At 43.4% G+C, this 21,848-nt stretch overlaps 1 protein-coding gene across 2 annotated transcripts in view; it reads left to right on the top strand.

Annotated features, from left to right (window-relative positions):
- Window positions 1-20,323, top strand: part of PLD5 (phospholipase D family member 5) — a 1,748,035-nt gene extending 1,727,712 nt beyond the window's left edge. For both annotated transcript variants that reach the window (XM_069607944.1, XM_069607945.1), the window contains one exon: window positions 8,029-20,323. In XM_069607944.1, the coding sequence (XP_069464045.1) occupies window positions 8,029-8,294 (266 nt within the window). In that variant the 3' untranslated portion in view covers window positions 8,295-20,323. The remainder of the gene's footprint in view (window positions 1-8,028) is intronic.
- Window positions 20,324-21,848: the final 1,525 nt, after the last annotated feature.

Below are 21,848 nucleotides of genomic sequence, written 5' to 3'. Positions count from 1 at the left end.
TCCTTTGGCCCCGGCCCTGTTTTGGACTTATCTAGGAGACTTTCAAGAAACTGAGATCTTAGTACGAGCTTTTCCACCTAAACTTGGAGGTGACCAGATCAGCCGCCTACTTTATGCAGATGATCTAATTTTGCTGGATCATACACCAATAGGCCTACAACGCCAACTTACCAACCTGCAGCAATATATGGCAGTAAACAACTTGGAAATTAATTAATCGAAAACAAAAATGATGGTCATCGAAAAAACATTAAAAAAGAAAGACAGCATCCCTCTGTACTTGGGCACGACCAAAATAGAGGGAGTGGCCAACTTTAAGTACCTTAGGGTCATAATAGACAGCACGCACAAGGAAAAAGTGATGCAAGAGTCCCTACGTGCAAAAACAACAAAATTGGCAACCCAAGGGAAAGCCATCGACATTAAATTTGGCCGCTTCTCGATTATCCCTGTCAGAGACTTCTATAAAAAGAAGGTAATTCCTTCCCTGGTCTACGGTGCGGACGCCATGCCTAACATTCCACTAGAATTGTGGCCAAAACTTGAAGCAATTTTTTGGAGAACAACTTTGGGCCTCCCAAAATCGACACCTATCACTCTAATAAGACGAGAACTTACCCTTTCATCGCTAGAATCAACAATAGACAACAATAGTGTCCTGTTATACCGGAAATGCATACAGAAAGACTGCCCCTATGTGTATCGCCTGGTAAATGAAGAAATCCGACTCGGAACCTGTCAAATGTTGACAAGATGGGAAATCAAGAACCTGTCCATCCTAAGCTTAGTAGAATGTAACACGGATGAGCTCATAACGAATCCAGTTAGAGTAATCAAAAAGATCAGAGAGTTGGACTGGATTAACACCATTGAATCTGCAACTAAATATGAATTTACCAGCCATCTTCCTCTGTTTTTTAAGAAACTGGACCATGTTCAACCCTACTTAAAACTCTTTCCAAGTAAGTCAGCGCATAACTATTTCCTTAAAATCCGCCTGAACCTACTAGAAACAAATGAAGTCTTGGCTATCAGACAATTATCTTCAACCAATTGCTGCCGAATTTGTAAATCTTCTACAGCAAAGGAAACCATTCAACGCCTTCTTTTGACCTGCCCGGCGACACAAGACATTCGCTCCATATATCTGAAAGATACCTTATCATATTTTACCCTGCAAGACGAGGAAAACTGTTGGAACAAACTAGTAGGAGGCGACAAACAGAAATGGCAGCTAGCCACAGTGAACATCATGAAACACATCTTTAATGTGATGCTCCCCTCGCAGATCTTAAACACGGCTCCATCGACACCAACAAATGGTCCCTCCTTACCGTTTGCCTCTTAAGCACATTGGCTGGACAATCTGTCATACCAATTCTACTTCTTTTTGTTAAAAAATCTGTAAAGATTAAATACAAATAAAAAAAAATTTAAAAAAAGATGCACCCACCCACCATTAACATTCACACACACAATCATCTTCATACCCATTCACCAACCAGTCACTCATCCATATACCTTCTCCCACATACACTTACACTGGCACCCACCCACTCAGAACATTTACACATACACACACTCACATTCCTGCTCACTCACCTACAGTTCACTCACTCATAAACCTCTCACGTCCACTTGCACTGTATTCTCCACACAGGAATGTACACATCCCACCAAGAACATTCATACACACACCATCACATTCGTACTCATTCACCCACCACTCACTGACCCCTACACCTTCTCTCGCGTCCACTCATACTGCATGTTCATCATAGACATGTACCCATCCAGAACATTGAAACATGCTATCACATTTATACTCATTCACCCACCAGTCACTCACTCATACACCTCTTACATCCACTCTCACTGAATTATCTGCACAGGCACACACCCACCCATCCAGAAAATTCAAACACACATATTATCACATTTCATCTCATGCACCCACCACTCACTGACCCATAGCACATATATACATTTTACACACACGTCACACATCTTTATATATAAAGCTGAATGTATGTATTTGTGTTTGTATGTTTGTCCAGCTATACAAATCCACACCGCTGAACCCACTGCTACCAAATTTTGTATGGATTCCTCACTTGTCTGGCACATGTTATAGTCTATGTTTGGATGTAAACAATTCACTCTGTAGATACTCTCATTTACTGATGCTCTCCCCGATTCACTACAGTAGGTACTAGGAGGCAAAATGTGGAAAAATGTCTGAAGCAAAATGTTCGATGTGTATTCCTTTGAAATGTATTACTACTGCATGCAGTTTGAAAGTGCTTATTAAAGCATTTTTATAGGTAATTAAAAAAATTATATGTTTTTGTCACGCCACTCCAAATATGGGAAATGGCAAGGTTACAGTTTACTCAAGTTCTTCACAAAAAGATAGCACACACAATCTTTCTTGTACATTTTATCAAATGTGCTGAAGCCATTGAGTGACTGAAATATGCTGCACAAAAAACAAACATCACTTGGAAAAGCTCCATCTGATGCAAAGCGTAAATCAATATCAAGAGCTTCTGAAATACAAGAACGAACAGCAGCATAACTAGCCGACCAGAGGACAAGAGCAACTTTCTCCAGGGCAAATGAGATGCCAGAGCTAACTGAAGCAAGACTTGCTGACATGAGGACAAGAGCAACAACCTCCAGGGGACGTGAGACACCAGAGCAAACTGAAGCAAGACTTGCCGACAATAGCACAAGAGCAACATCCTCCAGGGCACATGAGACACCACTCGATCAGGGCACGGTCAATGGCAGGGTACCCCAGCTAGTGTAAAATACACATCACATTTTAAGAAGGAGCCTTCTTACCTGTTTTTCCAGCTTCGGTCTGTCACTCCAGGCCACCCTTCGGCTCCTCCGTGCTGTGCTGCTCACAAACGGGAACCAGGAAGCTGGGAGAGCATCCTGGTTCATGTATATGAGCCGCAAGAAGCCAAAGGAGAAGGGACTAGAGCTGAACGTGGCATGTGACACGTGCCACATGTCACTGTCAGCTACAAACCCTACCTACTTTCTCGCGCTGCAAGCCTCAGCCCAGCCTTCACCCTGATGGGTAAAGATTGCGCCGGGCCCCTCCAGAACTGCCATGGCAGGGCTCCAGCACCACAGGGGATGCAGGGGCCCCGGGACTCCAGGAATTTCAGTAAAAAAAATAAAACAATGTTTTGTTTTTTTACACAGGGGTAGCAAGGGAGAATGCAGGGGTCGCGGCTGCGACCCCTGGCAACCCCCAAATGACATCCCTGAATTTGCACCCGTGCCAATCTGGCTTAGGTGGCTTGGACAAATCTGCACTTGCTACTTCCACATTTGTATAATTTTTCCAGGAAAGTGCTTCACCTGCCCCACTGTATGAAGCCACTTTCAGCCCAATTTTTGTAATTTTACTCTTTTCTTTTCTCACTTTCAGCCCAGTTTATGTAATTTAACTCTTTTCTTAGTTCTTACTCATTCTTCATGAGTAAAGCTGTTTGTTCAGCTGCAATTAGCTACAGTTGCAAATTACTCTCTCTTGGCATAGGATTCTTTGAGAATCACCATGAACCTGCAGTTTACGCAGGAGCACAGGTGCACCCTCTCATAGCCTGTAGTTTGCTCCCGGTCGACAGAAAGCAAATAAGCCATAGGAGTAATATTTATAGAAGTCACTGGTGAATGGGTTATAGTTGGCTTAGCGTCCAAATTTCAATATCTGCATATAAATTACAAAAAACACTACAGAGTTAAGATCTCTGTGGGTCTCCAAATAGCACCAAAGAGAATTTGTATGTCTATTCAACCATTTATCTGTTATGTGTTAGAGATATTTTTCATTGAATAAACTTCGAATACATACGAATGATTGTATATGGATGTCTGAGGAGGAGAGAATGAGCGAGTGTTTCTAGGACAATATTTGGCCTGCCACTTTATTTATTTTATTTATATACAGGGAGGAACAATATTGTTTTGATCGCAAATGTTCCCTACATAAGAAATCAGATTTGACGAGAAGCAGTGAGCTTATTATAATGGGGTGACTTTGGAGGGACATTCTGACCAGGTTGTAGAGGGGATTAAATGGAACAGTCACCAGGGACAATGCATAAGTGGACATACATAGATTAAGGACAAACAACATTCAACATCTTTAAGTGCAGGTAGGCGGCGGTAGGACCAGCTATGTTAGGGATGTGGCCATGATGAAATGAAATGATATTTTATTAATATCACGCTCATACACAAGTATGTCAGAGCGCGACCAGGAAAAAAAGGGAGGGGAACAAAGAAGAAAAAAAACAGAAAAACAGCGATTTTCTGGGCCCAGTGACATTTAAGTAAGCACAAGTGCATGGGAAAGGAAAATGGGGGAAAAGTTCAAGGAAAAGGGGGGAGTGGAAAGTGTGAAGCAGAGGAGAGAGAACATCAATGAATATTAAATAGAATAAATAATAAATAAGGGCTCTACACCATGGTAGTGCAGCCAGCAAATGGCAGGTGAAAATTAGTCAGAAAGGTATATCTCATAAGTGCAGAAGATATGTGGGAGGGGACTTTATGGTACAGATACAGGACCCTAGTGCAGATGGTGGCCTGGAGGCAGTGCAGGAGGGTGGCAGGTACCTGGGCCCAAAAGAACAGAGGGTGGCCAGGTGCACAATGCCATGAGAAGAAACAGATCAACAGGGGAGAAGGGGGGCAAAGGCAGAGGCAAAGAGGAAGGTCTTGAGAAGTTTCCGGAACCGAATATGTTTTTCCTCAAGTTTCAAGGTGGCCGGAAGGCTGTTCCAAAGGGAGGCACCAGCTGAAGACAGGGAAAACGACTAACCCTGAGGAAGTTAGAAGTAGAGGAGCGAAGGGCTCGAGAGGGGAGGTATTTACGGAGGGATAGTTGAAGGTATTTTGGACCCAGTCCCCAGAAACCCTATGGACAATGCAGAGGGTTTTAAATTTAATCCTTGCATCCACTGGGAGCTAATGAAGGGATTTCAAGGCTGGAGAGATACGATCCCAGGGCTTGAGGCCAGGGACAAGTCTTGCAGTCCTGTTCTGGATTAGTTATAAAGGGCGGAGAGTGGAGGCAGGTAGATTTAGAAAGAGGCTGTTACAGTAATCCAGTCTGGAAAGAACCAGAGCTTGGAAGACAGTGAGCTTTCGAGGGAAGGAGTGGAAAGGCAGAGTACCTCTAAGGAGGTGAAGTAAAAAGTGAGATTTTTTGGAGACATCAGAGATGTGTGTGGAGAAGGAAAGTGTAGAGACAAAGATAACCCCAAGGTTCTTAGCCGTGCAGGTGGGGGTGGGAGGAGGGCCAAGGGAGGCTGGCCAGAGAGTGAGAGGAAAGGATGGAGATGGTGTACCAATAAGGAGGATCTCAGTCTTGTTTGAATTTAGACATAGATCATTGGCGGCACACCAATTTTGAATGGTGATTAGACAATCGGAGATGAGAGAAGGTGAGGAGGAGGCTGAAGGAAGCCTGAAAATGAGTTGGGTGTCATCAGCATAGCACTGGAAAGTTGAGCAGAACATTGAGATGCAGTAAGCGAGAGTTGCCAGGTATTGGTTGAAAAGCCAGGGCGAGAGGATAGACTCCTGGGGGACACCACATGTGGAGAGGGAGATAGAAGATGGGAAGGACCCAAGTTGTACCTGGGAGGGTCAATCAGAGAGAAAAGAAGTCAGCCAGGCCAGAGCCTGATCAGTGATACCGAGGTTGTCACAAAGACGATTGAGCAGGGTGGTATGGTTGACCGTGTCGAACGCAGAGGAGAGATCAAGTAGGATGAGGGCATAGGGAATGTTAGAATCGAGGTTGGAGAACAGGTTTTCACGGATGTTCAGGAGAGCAGTTTCCGTACTTCTGGCAGCTCTGAAGCCAGATTGGTGGTCATGGAGGGAGCCAACAGAGTCGGAATGGAGATTAAGCTGAGAGATGGCCAGCTTTTCCAGGAGCTTGCCCAAAAAGGGAGTAATGGAAATTGGGTGGTAATTTGCCCGAAATGACAGATCAGCAGTGGATTTCTTGAGGAGAGGATGCACAAGGGAGTGTTTAAGAGGGGTGGGGAAAGAGCCAGAGGCAAGGGAGAGGTTGCAGAAATCAACAAGAGCCGGCGCAAGGGTGTCAATGTGGTCCTTAATGGTTTTATAGGAACAGGGATGGACCTGTTTTGATGAGGTTGAAGTGCTAGAGTGAAGTCCTACTGGATCTTCCGTAAAGCATTAAACACCAAGCTTTTCACCTAAACCTATGACTGCCCACCTCACCTTGGACTATTTCCTTCCACACCACCCTAAGGTCTTTCTCTGCAGGATACTGACCACTCGGTCATGACTCTGTATGTTTATAACTGCCATCAGGCTATACCTACTTTACCTTATATCTGTATGTAACTTTGCCTGCTCAACACCAGCCTAAGATTTTGTTTTGTAGGATTATTGCCAGTCGATCTTGATTCTGTATGTTTGTATGACAACTGCCATCAGGCTATACCACCTTACCTTTGTATCTGTATGTAACTACGACTGCTCAACATTAGTACTTTGTATCTGCAACAGCGCCTCAATGCCTCTCGGTTGTATGTGCGCTTTACAAATGCAATAAATAAATAAATTAATAAATAGAGAAAATGAGGGACGAAGGCAGGTTAGAGGCAAGGCAAAAATGTTAGCTGGAAGGCAGATCAGAGGTAGGTTAAGATGGTATCTCGCAGGCGAGGAGGTAGGCTTTTAATCTGGTTTTGAACATCTCAACGTTAATGCTAGGAGGACTCAGCCGTCATTGTTTTGCCTTTTACAGACTATTGGGAACATCATGCAAGACATGAAATGAGGCCTTTCTTTTGTAGACTTTACAGCCCAAAGTGGTCCAAAAGGAGCTTCTGTTATAATGGACAGGTTGTTTTTTTAGAAATGCTTTTTTCCATCGTTTTTGCAACACTGTGAAGGCGGTTGCCATTAGTTTGTAGGTTATATATTGTTAAGAGCTTGAGATGTCGTTAAGGGCTTGAGGAATGGGGCTCTTTCTGAAAAAGGAAATTGCAGAGTTTGTCCATGGTTCAACTCCTTGATTTGCCCTCTGTGTACTCATCATTGAAGATAATCTACTTCCTGTCAGGATTTGCTATGATTAAACATGCACTTAGAATTCAGTTCCATTTTGTCTGTAGGGTTTCCATAAAGTTGCCACAATGGAGTTGCCTGGCACTATTGGTGCCTTGGACGAGGCCTAGCTCTGCTAATGCTGAATATGAAATCCTACTAACTGGTATTGGTGTAACATATTCTGAACTAGAAGGATATGGCCTGTTGTGGGGCCTGGCCTAGTTGAGTCTTCCAATCTGGCTCATGGCCAGCATCTGCTGTACAGAACATCTGTGTCCAGAGGGTACTTGGTGGGGGCCTTTGAAAGTGGTGCTGAGACATATGCATGTGTGTGGTGGGGGGGGGCATCCTGCTCCCCCTCATCGCCTGCATCCTTTCTGTGTCCCCTGCTCCAGGTTCCCTTCTTTTCTCCTTGTCCTGTTGTTGCTGTGGATTTCTCCATCTACTCTGTTTCCTGTGAAGCCATGTTCCTTTCCCTCTCTTCCACCTGCCTTTCTCTGGGCACCAATTTGAGTTGTTTCCCTCCTTCATATCCTCCCTCTACCCCACATTTCTCCTCCTCTGCTGCATGCACCAGACCGTGCCCACATTCCTCTTGATACCCAATTCTTTCCATGCCCCTGAGGTGCTCTCTTCTTTCTCTCTGTACCCCATTCTGTGCATGCCGAGGTATGCGCATATAGAGTGGAGCTGTGGCTGCCCCCTGAGTAATAGTGCTGTGTTATGGGAAAGATGCTCCCAAAGATATCCTTAGATTGTTATATATGTATATAGAATAGAATACTACCATTTGTAATCTTTCAAACCAAAGGTCACTGTTTCATAGCCCTGTTCATTGTAATCTGCATTGATTCTTCTAGAAGCCTTGTTAAATTCAAACATTGATTGCATGCTTTCACTTATTTTCAGGTAACTTTGATTGGGTTGGGAATGAGTTCACCCACAACGCGGGAGTCGGCCTGGTTATTAAGGAGACGGAATCAATGAACGAAAGAAATGGCACAACCATTGTGGAGCAACTGAAGGCAGTCTTTGAGAGGGACTGGTACTCCCGCCACGCACGGAGTTTACAGGCCAGCAAAATACCAGATTGCTTGAAACAAATACTTTACAGACTGCCACCAAATAAGACTGACTGCTGTATCTTGGATGGCAAGGACCATTTCACTGTTTAGTAGGCAGGAGGAAAGGACATGTTCTGTTTCGCCCTATGAGGTTTACAGACAAGAGACTTAAAAGAAGAACAAAAACAAATAACAAACATGCTATTTTTTTAAGAGAAGAAAAGCACACTTATACAGATGGCTCTATCATAGAGTAATTTACTCGGTTGCGTCGTCCACATTTCTTTTCTGACGCTGAATGTCCTCTCGAGTGTCCACATTTCTTTTCTGACGCTGAATGTCCTCTCGAGTATTTAGGATTACCCCTTGACCTTGAGTTGGCTGACATTGTTTCACCTTCTGTTTATCTCTATTCTCTACCTCTTTTTTAAAGGTCTTAGAAAAAAGATAGGGTTAAGCCTAAAAAACTGCCAAAATGCAGAGTGGTGGAGAAGCGAGGAAATGTTGGTTTGGAAACTTGTACCTCTGTAAATTCTCCTCTCTTCCTTCTTATGCCTCAGATGAAAAATGCTTATTGCCTTCTTGTCAATTCCTTGGTAGGCTTTAGGTGCTACATATGCCTGACTGTTTTTGATGCGAAGCTAGCATTCTTATACCTTATGCATGGATTTCCACCCGCTCCAAACAGGAATATCTTGCACTCAATGGCTCATGAACGAAAGATGGCCCGCTTTTGGGAACTCTTTTTCTTCAGTTGCAGGAGTCGGCAGCTGCTTTGGACTCGATAAATTATGATTACATTTTACAACCCTATTGAATTTCTATGAGAGAAATGTAATGAACTTGACCTTTTTTTTATAGAAAAGTCGTGGATAACAGAGGAAAATGCTGTAAAACAAATTTCCAAAATTCATTGATGAAATCGCATTGGCAAGTCAGCGTTTCTTCTCTAAGTCTGCATCAATCTAACCATTTTTCTAGGCAATTGTCCTGCCCCGCCCAAAAACAAAATGGTTGTGCTCATGTTCACTTGAAAGGCTGATTTTTCTTTTTAAAGGAAGTCAGTTTGCTTTGAATGTATGACCTTCATGTTACAGTGACTAGGGAACATGATTTCTGTACGTGTATGCATTTGAAATATCACCCAAAGGCATAAGAGTGCACTTTAAACAAGACAGTTATTATAAGGTCCTCCAAGCACACCTGGTTTTCAGGATAATCACTATGTAAATAACTCCAATTTATATTCAATGTATTCATATCCTGAAAACATGGACTGGATTTGGATCTTGCGGGTCGAACTTGGAGAACCCAAGGTTGCAACAAGAACATCGGCAGTGGCCGTGCATAGAACAGTATGGTGTCTCGGTTCTGGTTGAAGAAGCTTTATTGAAGCATGTTATTGGTACTGCACTACAGGGCAAAACGTACAGTATGTTTTTGCATATTTGTATAGCACACATTTGCAATTAGAGGCATAGTGAAATAATAGGATGTCATGAAAACAACACGATTCTTTTGGTAAGTGCTGAAAATGGGGTTAGATTACTGGTGTCCAAGCTCCCAACCCAGAAATCCGGCCACCAGACTACAACTCCTCACTTCTGCCCTACTTCCCGCAAGACCGCGACAGGTCTGCATTACATAAACTCTTACATGCTCAGGTCTACCAAGAAGGCATCTAATAAGATTTCTGCCACAGTTACCTATTAGAGAAACAGGGAATATAAAATGTCCGCGAATTTGCCCTGCCAACATTTTTTAATCGTGGGGGTTTGATTTACAAGTTTCATTATCAATACAGGTAAAATGGACCAACCTTTTAAAAATGTTTAAGTGTCATATCAACAGTGTAGGTTCATAGTGAGGTAATCTAGGGTATCTATGCTTGGGGACATGTTAACACGTGGCACATCATGGTGGGTGTGCAATGCCATTTCAAGCCTCTCGGTCCCAACAAAGCAGCAAAGGGGCATTGGAAGGAGGCAGACAGAGATCCTTTTGATGAACCTGGAACGTCTCTTCTTCCGGCCCTACTTTCCTTCTCTCTAATCATATTTATTTATTTATTTATCTGGACTCATTGATAGAGCACATACATGCACTTTGTGGCGTCTTCGTGGTGAAGAGCGAATCGTCGGTTCACCTATTCCAGAGGCTGATCAAGAGCAGCACAGTCAGATTTGTAATGGCCGCTGAGAGCTTAGAAGGTCGGATTTACTGCTTAATTAAGTGCCAGCCTACTATGCAAGTCTATCCAAAAAGGACGAGCATTCTCGCCCATGGCACTTAAGGGGTTACAAGAAAGAGCATGGCATTTCCAAGCACACAGACGAGGAAAGAGAACATTATGCAAGAGTGTGATATCTCTGGAATTATTAACAATCGATCAGTGGACATAGGAGTGCCCCTGTGGGGGATAAAAACATGGCAACATGTTTTGAAACAGAGAAGGTTTCTCACTGCAAAGGGCCTTGTGGGACAGACAAATAGCCTTACATTTCATTCTGGCTTTAATTGGTAGACAGTGTAGGAAGGCAAGAATAGGTGTGATATGTTTACATAGTCCCGCATTACACAACAATGGAGCATCTACACTCTAGACTTTTTGAAGCTTCTGAACCTCACTCTCAGCAAGCCCCAAGACCACTGTCACACAGGGGAAAACAAACAAAGTTATTTTTTTGAAAATATCGTTTTTTCCTCTCACGGCCATTTCAGATAACCCGCTCCCACCCACCACCTTATATACCCATCGGTGGCACACTTCGATGTGTGCCGCCGACTCGCTTTGTCCCTTTAACACCTGTTCCCTTCACTTACGTGATCAGGAAACGGCGCCGCAGGGTCCTTTTTGAAACTTTACTGTTCGGGAAGTGGGTGACACCCCGGCAATCCCTGAGGCCATTAAAGTGAACAAGGTTGCGGGGTACACCCACTCCACTCCCGCAACCACCGCTCCCTTTGTTCACTGTAATGGCCCCGAATTCGAGATTCAATCGAAATTTTCAGCTATATGTAATTTTTCGCGTAACCAAAATTTGATTCAATCTCCCATTATTTTTTTCCGAATAATTCTTCGGAATCCAATTGCAGTGTTCCATACCTGAAGAAATCAGTGCTTTCACCATGATAGTCAATGCGTTAAGTGTAAATAACAAACGCTGTGCATAGTGTTTTTAGTCAAGCATAGCACTTCTTTGTTCCCACAGTAATCTATTTTGAGAGCTAAAGCGGGCTATCTAGAAGAGCCCCTATATTTTTCACTAAAACTGCCTTTTGTGGGTAAGGCCCCATGGAATTGGAACAAATGTTACAGGACCATACGTCAAAATAAGCATTAAACTTCCAACTCTCTGTTGTAGAGCCATTTAGTTTGATCCTATTTGTACACATCCCGGTATCCTGAAGGCAGCTGCACTTGCAATCGGCTATCATATCAACTGCTTGTCTAATCACACAATTAGTTGCATACCGCATGGGTACGTTGCATACCGCATGGGTACGTACAGAATTGAAAAACACACCAATGTAATTGGTCTTCCAAAAGGGCTACAGATTAAATTGAAGGGGTGATGAAGAAGAACACTTTGCAACCATGCACCATGGGTCCCTAAGGAAAATCTCTGTGTATGATCTATTAACAAGGAATGTATCTAACTTAACAACATGGCAGGAAAGCCCAGAGACCTAAGTGTATCTAACAGTCTTCTGTGGTGCACTGTGTAGAATGCGGATGATAGGGCTGGAACGATTAGCCCTGCACCGGCAGCTGAATCAACTATCTCCATAATAGCACATTTGCCAGAACAGATTCAGTTCTCAAGCCTGAATGAAAGCCCGCCTGTTGATGATGAAGCTGGCCATTTTCTTCACCAATGCCTAGAGTTGTTTTGCCACTAAATTTTACAATGCCTTGAATAGAAAAGGATACTGTGAGATGGGGTGGACATTAGCCAGGGTCGGATGATGGGTTCTTGAGTAGTAGTTTGGCTACGGTAGATTTAAAGGCCATGGGCGTAGTTCTTTGGGATGGAGCGGCATTCAGGAGAGCCATCAGATCTTTAAAGAGAGCCTGCCTTTGTCATTCCACGTAGCCACCAGAATCATGTCCCAGTGAAGATCCTGAGGCTTTGCCTGTCTCATTGTGCTTTGCCCAATTAGCACCTGATGGTAGGACACATACGGTCATGCTGTTAGCTCTTGGTTCCCTAGACAACTCCCATGGTATGCGCAAACGGTTCTCGCTAACTTCCCTATCTAGTTATAAGATTGCCATTTCCTGAGAAAAGAAAGAGACCAGGGAGTGAGACATCATTTTGGACTCAACGAGGCGAGCATGGCATGAGTTTGTGGCATGTGATGACCTCAGATCACTGAACAGCTGGAAAAGTTCTCTAGTGGGCAGACTGTGTTATCTACTCTCTCTGAGTACACTTGTATTTTATATGGACACTCCACTGCCAGAGTAGGAAAGGGAAGGGTACGGGGCAAGCAAGTGGAGGGTGGATCACTGGACAGTGGTTATGGTTTCAGAAGTATCTCAGGTGAGTCAACCTAAGATCAAGGAGAACACATGATGACTTTGTGAAAGAGCATGTAGAGTTCGGGGTTTACTTTTACAGTTGTATTCCTATTGTGTCGCTTTGGTATTAAGCGGTAAAAGCAGTTCTAATTAATATTTTGAAGGGCTGGGATGATAATTTACTAATTAAGATTGTATATTTCTAGTAACCGAATTTTAAGGTTGACGTTTTTACATTCTGGAGAGAATATGTCTATAGTAGAGGTTAGGATGGTCTTTTAAACATCTGCTCACAAGACATATGAATTTTCTTTTTAGAAAACTTTTATATAAATGAAAAGAATCTGATGGCAAACATGTCCTCTGCAGAATTGTTCTTTCTCAATGAAGGCCATCAGGGTTGTTGCGCCACAGCCTAAACCCACGGTTGATCACTTCAGAAGGGCATCAGCTGCCATGACACGTTCCACCTCAGTAACCACCTGACCACAGTCCCACTGATTATTGAATGAAACGTAGAGCTGTGTTTGTGAAACCACTGGATACTAACATTCAGCCAGCCTTTGAGGATATACATAATGAATATGAATGAAGCAAATGCAGATCTAGTAAATTTCATTCAAGGTCATTTGCATATGTTGTGGGTATTTTGATGGCCCAATTTGATTGTGCTGTTCTGTGGGTGAACACGCTAGGACCTAGAGAAAAGCCTGTTGCTTTTGTAGCCTCTTATGCTGGTGGGCGGGCTCCCCTCCATAAATGAGATCCTTGTTTTGTCTTCAAATAGGTGGTGGTGATTCTACTGAGTAGATTTGGTTGCATCCAAATCCATTGATTGTTTTCCTCTTTTAAGCCATTTGGCTGCAAATATATGTGGGGGGAGAAACCCCTTGCCCTCTCCTGCTGCCCCCACACTAATTATTAGTCTTACCCACCCCCTCATATATTTGCAGCCAAATCTGGCCAAAGAAAATCGATGGATTTGGCTTCAACCAAATCTCCTGCAATGGAACCTCCCTGTCCCTTCAAACATACTGTCTGAAAAGTTGTGGACATGAAATGAATGTCAGTAACATTAGGATCCAAAGCATTTATAATTATGACCCCAGCCCCCCACAGTGACTGCTTAAATGTTTGATGTTCTTCGGTCCTGTGTAGTGTGGTCGTGGTGACACATACGGCTAGTGTGAGATGCTATAATTACTTTAGAGTACGAGACCTGGGAACCCAGACCACCATTTTGACACTTTACTGATGTGTTCAACGTCTACTGTTCTTTTAGGTTTGTATGAGAAAGGTACTTGATGTAAGCAACCCCTGAGCTTTAATGATGAAGTCCAAGCTGTGAGCATCTTTCCTACAAAAACAAAAATGTTCAACCACTTTGTATATTAGCGGGACCTCGCCTGACTTTGTTGCCCCTTTTGTTGTGGTACCAAAGCAATAGCACAGGAAACCCACACAACTGTATGAGGGAGCATTTAGAAGCACTCTCTAAATTGGCAATTCATAGCACTTATAGTCCAGCAAAGGGCAAGCAGGGAAACCTGAAATTGCTCATTTAGAGATTGCCTCAAGCGTGTATTTTTACTGTCAAAACTATGGGACAGATTCCCAGATTCACATACGCCTGCTTCCAGAAGCACTAACACTCGCCTGCTTTACGTGTGCACATTACACAGGAGTAACATGTCCAAGATTCATAAATGGAAATAAAGGTTCTAGTTAATCAGATTTACTTGACTCAGAACGTGTGGTTCAGCCTAGCGCCGATTGAGGACCGGTTCAGTGAGCTGTGAGGAATCACATTTCGAATTCCTTTTGCAAACTGGACACACTTTACTCATCTAGTTTACAATCAGGAGTCAAACGTATTTTTGTGTACTAGCCTCTATGTGTAATTAACAGGAGCGGGACTCTTTACATATACATGTAGCTTTGTGAAAGAGTAGTACTGCAAATACATTGATAAACCAAAGCTTTAGCCATCATCTCCTGAAGCCTACCACACTTGCATTTGTCCTATCAAGTGCCTGTGTGTGCAAACAAGCCTGAGCAAAAATGAATAGCAGAACAACCAAATCACAAGGGTGTTCTTTGTGTGTCAAGAATGGATACACAAACACTTGAGAAAAGGTGGATTAAAATCATGATCAAGAGTATGGTGTCCCAGTCATCCATCATGACTTTTAGACAGGCTTGTGCTTTTCAGAAAAATCGGTTGTGTGGGATGGAAGAGTTTATATAGCTGAGATATCAGTGGGCGTCTTTCTACTAATACAACTAAGTACCGATAAGTCTTGAAGGAATTGTGTGTCAAGTCAAAGAAAAGGCGGGCATGGGTAAATGTACTGCCACCTATCCAATCAATGTCCAAGCATCATGTTTGATTGGGACTGTGGCACATAACTGTGGTGGAATGTTTTTTTGTGGGGTGGTTAGCAATGAGAGGCTTCGGGTGTGATTAGAGATGAGGGCCTGTAGTTCTGGCGTTACTTCCGTTTGGCTTGTTCTTTGAGGTCTTTCTTTAGTGTTCACTAGTCCTGGTCAGACAATGCATCTGACACCCTGGGCTTCATCTGACGGCAACAACTGTGTTCTTTGCTCCACTGAGCTCTTGTTCTGCGTCTGTGTACTTCCTTCTCTGATGTCACACCTGCCTCATTCATGGTCCATTAGTAGCACTGTGTGTGGATAGGTGCTTGCAGGTGGGCTGATGGCTAACCATCCTTCAGGCAGCATTGTCTTTCTTTTCCCTACTGCTGCCTACTCCAATGCATGCTGGCTCGACCAGTAGCACCTCTCCCTGCCCAGCCTTCCCTTTAACCTCACTGTCCGTTTTCACGTACATTTTTGGCAACCTCGCCATTCACCAGCTCCAGCAGGGTGCTAATGGTGACAATGGCAATACGGGCAGGCAACTGTAAACATCCCTCAGCCCTTGTCAAATTCCCACGCTTCACTCGGGCCTATCAACATGGGCTTGCAGTCTATTACTGGCTAACATGACCGGCAGTGGACCCCATTACCACTTCAGTGGATATACTTGGCAATCCACAGAAAGGAATGATCAGAAACACTCAGTGACCAAACAAGCCAGATCACACCTAGGATGACACTTCTCTATTGCCAGCTAGTCGTTCACTGCCTCAAATGCAGATCAAAGGTCAAGAAGGTTGCTAACATTGCCACCATTGGCTGCCGTTGAAAGAACATTCTGCAAGACTGCCAGGACAGATTCCACATTCCATGATGGGTGACAGCCCAACTAAAAGCTAGAATGTCCACATTCTCCGCAAAGGATTGATTGTGATGCCTTAATGCATTTCGCAGTGGTGTTGCCAGACATGGCAGGCCTGATGCTGTGTGAAATTGTGCTGGGTTAGCTGGATATAAAGAAGGTTGTTTGAGTGTGTGGATCACAAGAAATATCTTCAAGGAAGAGGGCAGAGCCCTTGAACTCAAGAAGAAGCTGAGCGTATGTAGCTAAGGGCAGAGCATGCACAGATCAGTGTGCTCACACAGCCAGGGATCAGATCCAGTTTGGAGCTACTGCTTCTATTTCATTGACTTTTTTGAGGAGCTGCTCCTCGGAAAGTTGGTGAAATTGTAAAACTAGTGGCTATTTATGCTAAGTAGATATATGCGCCCTTCGCTTTCTTTCGTAGATCAATTGTTGGACAAATTCATTCCGGCATATAGGAGTGATAGCATTGCTTTGGTCAAAGGCGATACAATGTAATGGCCATGGTCAGTTCCTTATGTATGATGCAAGAAAAGGTTGATCCACTTCAGGAGTTGAGCCTGATCCTGAACTCCAGTGTCTCACCCTACCTTTTTGTTAATGGATACAATTGATAAATTCATGAACCCCAACGAAATGACATGAATTTCACTTGAGAGACTCAGCACTTATGCCAGAATGGGAAGTGTAGATGGACTATAGGTGCCTTTTGACGGCATGTTGCAGTGTCTGTCAGTTAAGCATTGAACCTTTGGCTTATATCCTGTGATGAATGATGGATTCAATGGACCTAGGCATGAGGGAATAGTAATCCCATTGATGTATCAGATTGCTTTACTACAAAACGCATCTATGTGATTAAATCAAAAATAAAATTTCGAACCCCAAAATACCGAATTATTATTTTATTTGTGGACCCCTTTTTAGCATATATATGCCTGGAGAGACCCCTGCAGCCGCCACATAGCCCCCACCTTTTTATTAACTTAACCTACCCCACCCCCACACACACATTCGAAATGTGTACATCCTTTATTTTGGTATGAGGCCATACAAAACCCCATTATCTTTTTTATTGACCATCTCCCGCCATGGTCCACAATGCAGCAGCCAAAAAAGGGAAGTTTCGGACGATTGGTTCATGGGACTTGGGGGTATACAGTTCCGCCGAATTCCAATTTATGACATAAATACATGGCCTGCGGGTACAACTAGTCCACTTTATTAGGATGCGTAAAGGGGTCCTAAGGGCAGTCTACAGTTTAAGAGAATAGATGTTCTGCAATCTTGGCAACATATACTTTGAACTCATGCATAGATGGGTAGATTGACTGTCTGGTGTCTTGCACTTTTGGTTAAGGTCACATTGAAGGTTTTGCAGCATCCCTCTAGTAAGTGGCCACTTGTTCAGTAAGACCCACAACACATCAGAAAGAACTGTCATTAATACATCCTGACCAATCCTCTTGAAAGGTCATCTATGCCGCCATCTTCTGTGAAGGCAATCAGGTCCAGATGTCTTTTTAAAAACAATGTCGACAGGATCAATCCTGCTCTGGTTACTCTTTCCGGGAGGAACCGGAAGCTTCTAATGCATATCTTGGAAGCATAACTTGATTAGATGAGTTCTATTTGTGTTTGCTTTTTTTGAACATGAACAAGGTTTGAATGCTCTACCTGTGTGAGCTTGTTGCTCCTATTGTCCCCACCCTCAGTTTTTGCGCAAGTGCTAACAGCACGTACATTTGTACTGGTTCAATGTTTCAGTAATGAACCAACATTCGAAATGACACAAGCTAGCATTAGAAATACCTAAAACAAATAGGAGTCTTGTGTATCAAAAAAATTAACATATTTGAAAAAATGGGGATTTCTGCATGTTTGGATTAGGAGAATGTAATATGCATGGCCATACACCAACTATTTAAATAATGCAGGCAGTATTGCTTTTGGGATGAATTATCTCATATTGTTAAACTCTTAAATGGCTTCTAATAACTGATCCACGTGGTTATTTTTGGGGTAGAGCGGGGGAATTGGTGGGGATATATCTTGCCATCCTCTCGCTTTATCTGGGTTCATGATCACCTTATCTATTGTCCACCATATTGCAATGCCAGTTAGCGTTGAAAGGGCAGGGCATACTTATGTCGGTACTTGGATAATATTGCAGTGCAGAATCTGTTCACCGTGCACAGCCTGACAGTACAAGAATCAATCATTATGCCTGATTGGTCAAGCATTATGGCACATAATATTCAGGTGTGGGCGGGGCTTACAGTGGCCCTACGAAGTGAATGATTTTAAGAACAGAAGTAAGCCTTCATCTAATTAGGAGAATATTCAGTTGCGCCTAGAAGGACGGAAAAACAAATGTGGGGAGTTAGCCAAATTCCCTAAATGTGCTTACTTGAAATTGTGTCAATATCTAGTGCATATTGACTCAAATGAGAAATGTAAAATACTCCCTCTGTTGCAAGATTACATGTTTCATGCCCCTCATTGATGATCTGCAGACAATTCTTAGAGCACACTATTTGAAATTCATGTGTTCCGCTGAAGCTAAAGGTAATTGGTTGAAAACAATTGCTAAACGACAGGTATAGTACTTAAATGTCAAGTTGTGTCATCCTGAAAAGGAATCTGACCAGGACCATGGTAAAAGTCACTGATTTCATGAAAGGAAGCGCTGATAGGGCACTGATTACTCCTTTGAAATACTTTTGTCTTTAAGGCATTGGAGCAGGAAGTTCTGACCACTTTGAAATGCTTATTTTTCTTGTGATGCTCAACGCATGGCCGGATTGTACTGCACGGGCTGTCAATGAGCGAATCCTACTTAGGAACATGATTAATTCACTATTGTTCATTGTGCTACATGAATAGCCTTTTGTTTGAGTGCCTTTAGGTTATAAAGCCTAACTGGAGTTCATAACAACCTTCCCCCTAACCGTTCATGGTGTACAGTGCACAAAACCTGTTTGCGTTGTTTTTTACTTGCTTCCTGAAACCGGCCATCTAGTTCTGCTTTGGCTACCTATGCATGGCCTACATTTGGGCAACGATGCTTGGCTAGCTGCAAGAGAGCCTCACTTTGCATGCTGTCTTGTTTTATTATGATGAATGGAAGTCCCTTCTCTGACTTAACTGTGCAGGAATACAAGTCATGTTTTAAACTTGTACCCACACTCTACATTTTAATTTTAGATTCAATGTCCCATTTTGTCTATGATCAAAATCCCTTACATATTATCCCATCTAAGGGTTCACCAAGGACGAATGACTGTTGCTATGTTAGCAGACTATTGCTGAGAATGTTTATCAATATGGCATGTTTGGCAAGCTGCCTTATGATAATTAGGGATTTGCTAAGTAGTAATTTATGTCAAATCTATGATTCTCTACAGGGATTCGTTCTGTTCCTAGGATAAGGAATGCCAAAGGGTTTCTTACGGCCCCAAGATGAAGTTAGGAATTAATCTATACATGGTATTTTTTATAAGAGTGCATGATGGAGAACAATTCCAGCGTCATATTCCACAATTTGACCTGCCAATCACAAGGAAGTTGCATTGATGGCATACCATCCGAAGAACTGTGTTATGGCTGTATTGAGTGGCAGCTCGGCAAATAGGAACTTTATATTAATCGCAGGCTACCATGATTCCATCAAGGATGCCGAAAGCACTGTAATGAACCGCGCGGATTGCGGGCCTCCAGGGATAGGCGATGTCGGCTGCGCGCCGGTATGGAAATCTGAAGCCTGTTAAAAATGTCAATTTAATTGGTGTGCCATGTGTTATGTGCCGCCTTTTCAATTCAATGTTTCTCCTGCCACGCTTTTCAATTCAATGTTTCTCCGCAAAGCAGTAGATCCCAGAAACTCAATTTTATTAAAATGTCAGACGAACAGTATAAACAACAATATTATTAGACAGGCTGGCGGAGGATGGGAGCACAGAATGGGGATTTCAAGTCGTTCATTAAATGTGAGCAATAACTAGAGAACCCAAATGCAGCCCAGGTGAGAAAAATCCTCGCCCGTGAGAGAATGTTGGTGGCAAATTGGGTAATCTTCGCTGGATGTCCCCGGCCACATTTTCTACAAACTGATTGTCCAAAGCAGTTTGTGCATGCTTACTTTTGCATCTAATGTGAGTTTGGATATGCTAACCTTTATATGAATGCCTGTGCATTGCATATGCAGTAATACGGATCTTACATATGCTGAATGATTTTTTTACTTTTTCTATAGAATGCTAACTTTTGCATGGTTAACGTATATTTTGTCATAGTGCACATGCAGCCAATAGAAGCACTTTCCTTTATATCACCTGAATAGCCAAAAAATAAAACAATACTTTACAAATCTGCTCTTGCCTGGATCTTTTTGTGTGCTGCCTTGTATAGGGGTGTAGCCCTTTGAGGGACAATGACACTGTCAGAATGTCCACAACTACATCAAATCAATGTCTACACCCCGTGGTTGGAAGGGAGGATAGCGTGGCACTGGGCTGGCAAAGGTGGGTATGATCGTAGAACCATGTCATTCATTAATTGGCAGGTACAATGACAGCCACGAGAGATAGCGGTGGCTCAAAGGTTGTCTGTACAATGGAGGAATGTTGACCAGTCTGCTTCCAGCCAAGCACTGCACCTGGTTCTGTTATTCATTGGTACAATGTGTTACTATTTCCAGTCTTGCAGAGATGCGCCCTTGGTGTTACTTACTCTTTATAAGTACACGGGGAGGGGCGTGGCAGGGTCTCATTGGCTGAATTCTGGTCTCTGTTTCCTCATAGGGCCACTTTGTTTCAGCTCTGCACCGCACCACACCATTCTTGGCATAGCCCCAGACCCCCATAGGAAACATTCATGGCTTTTTTCCCTTCCTGCCTGATGTTCCGCCTCTTCCTGAGCATGTTGCTGGATCCATTGACACACTAGTGAAGCCACTGCAGCCCACCTCGCCTCCCACTGTTAGTATTTTCTGGGTCTGCATTGGCACATGCAGCCTGTCCTGGGGGTATTAACCATTGTATCGCTCTTCACCTTGGCCTACAGCAGGTTGTAATGGTCCTGAGGCTTCGTTACCATCATTGCTTCGTCGGGTTTGTGGGCCATTATGACCCAGTGTGGCCTGTGGGGGAGGGCTATCAAGCCTAATTAGTACCTGGGTGGTGGCACTCAGCCCATCAGAGGGCTCAGAAGTTGGGCCTTTTCCACGGCCCACTGACCAGCTCTGCGCCCCCACTCTTAAACATGCGGCTCTTCCATTGGCCTCCTTACTGTATGCACCTGCCCCTTACCTCACATCTCCACAGCCACCAGCAATGACCTTCTCCCTCATTGCTCTCATCCTGCCGACCAACAATGGAAATGGATAAGGGGCTTTGCATTGTTCCCTTCAACATCATAGCAGACATCTTTTTTTCCATTTATTTTTGCTTGACAAACCACTGACACGCTCCACACATGGACCAGCTTTAATCCCCTTGCTGACAGCCTTTCCCCGGAGGAAACAGGGTCAGGGACCTTGTTAAAGGCTCTTACTTTGCTCCTGCTTTTAACTTGGTCTCTGGGCTGCTAATGCCCAGGAATTACCACTAGCCTGTTGGGTATTGCTTAAATGTGATGGATGTTACTATTATAATTTCCAGAATCCATGTCAAGGTTGTGCATGGAACTACCATTACGATTCCTTATATTGCAGTCTTTAGGCAGTGATGCAGTCGTTCCTAGAATCTCCTTCTGAACACAGCTAATTCAAAGCTCAGGCAGCGATCAGACAGTGGCAGGACTCGGAAGCAGTGACAGTGTTGGTAAATTCATGAGCTAATAGCACAATTGACCTTGAAGTGTTGGTCATTAACATTTCACATTTTGCCTTAACATG

Source organism: Ambystoma mexicanum, chromosome 4q (assembly GCF_040938575.1).
Source record: "Ambystoma mexicanum isolate Mex_15411 chromosome 4q, UKY_AmexF1_1, whole genome shotgun sequence".
NCBI classification, from domain to species: Eukaryota; Metazoa; Chordata; class Amphibia; order Caudata; family Ambystomatidae; genus Ambystoma; species Ambystoma mexicanum.
Note: the sequence above shows the minus strand (reverse complement) of the source record. Positions and strands in the feature narration are given on the sequence as shown.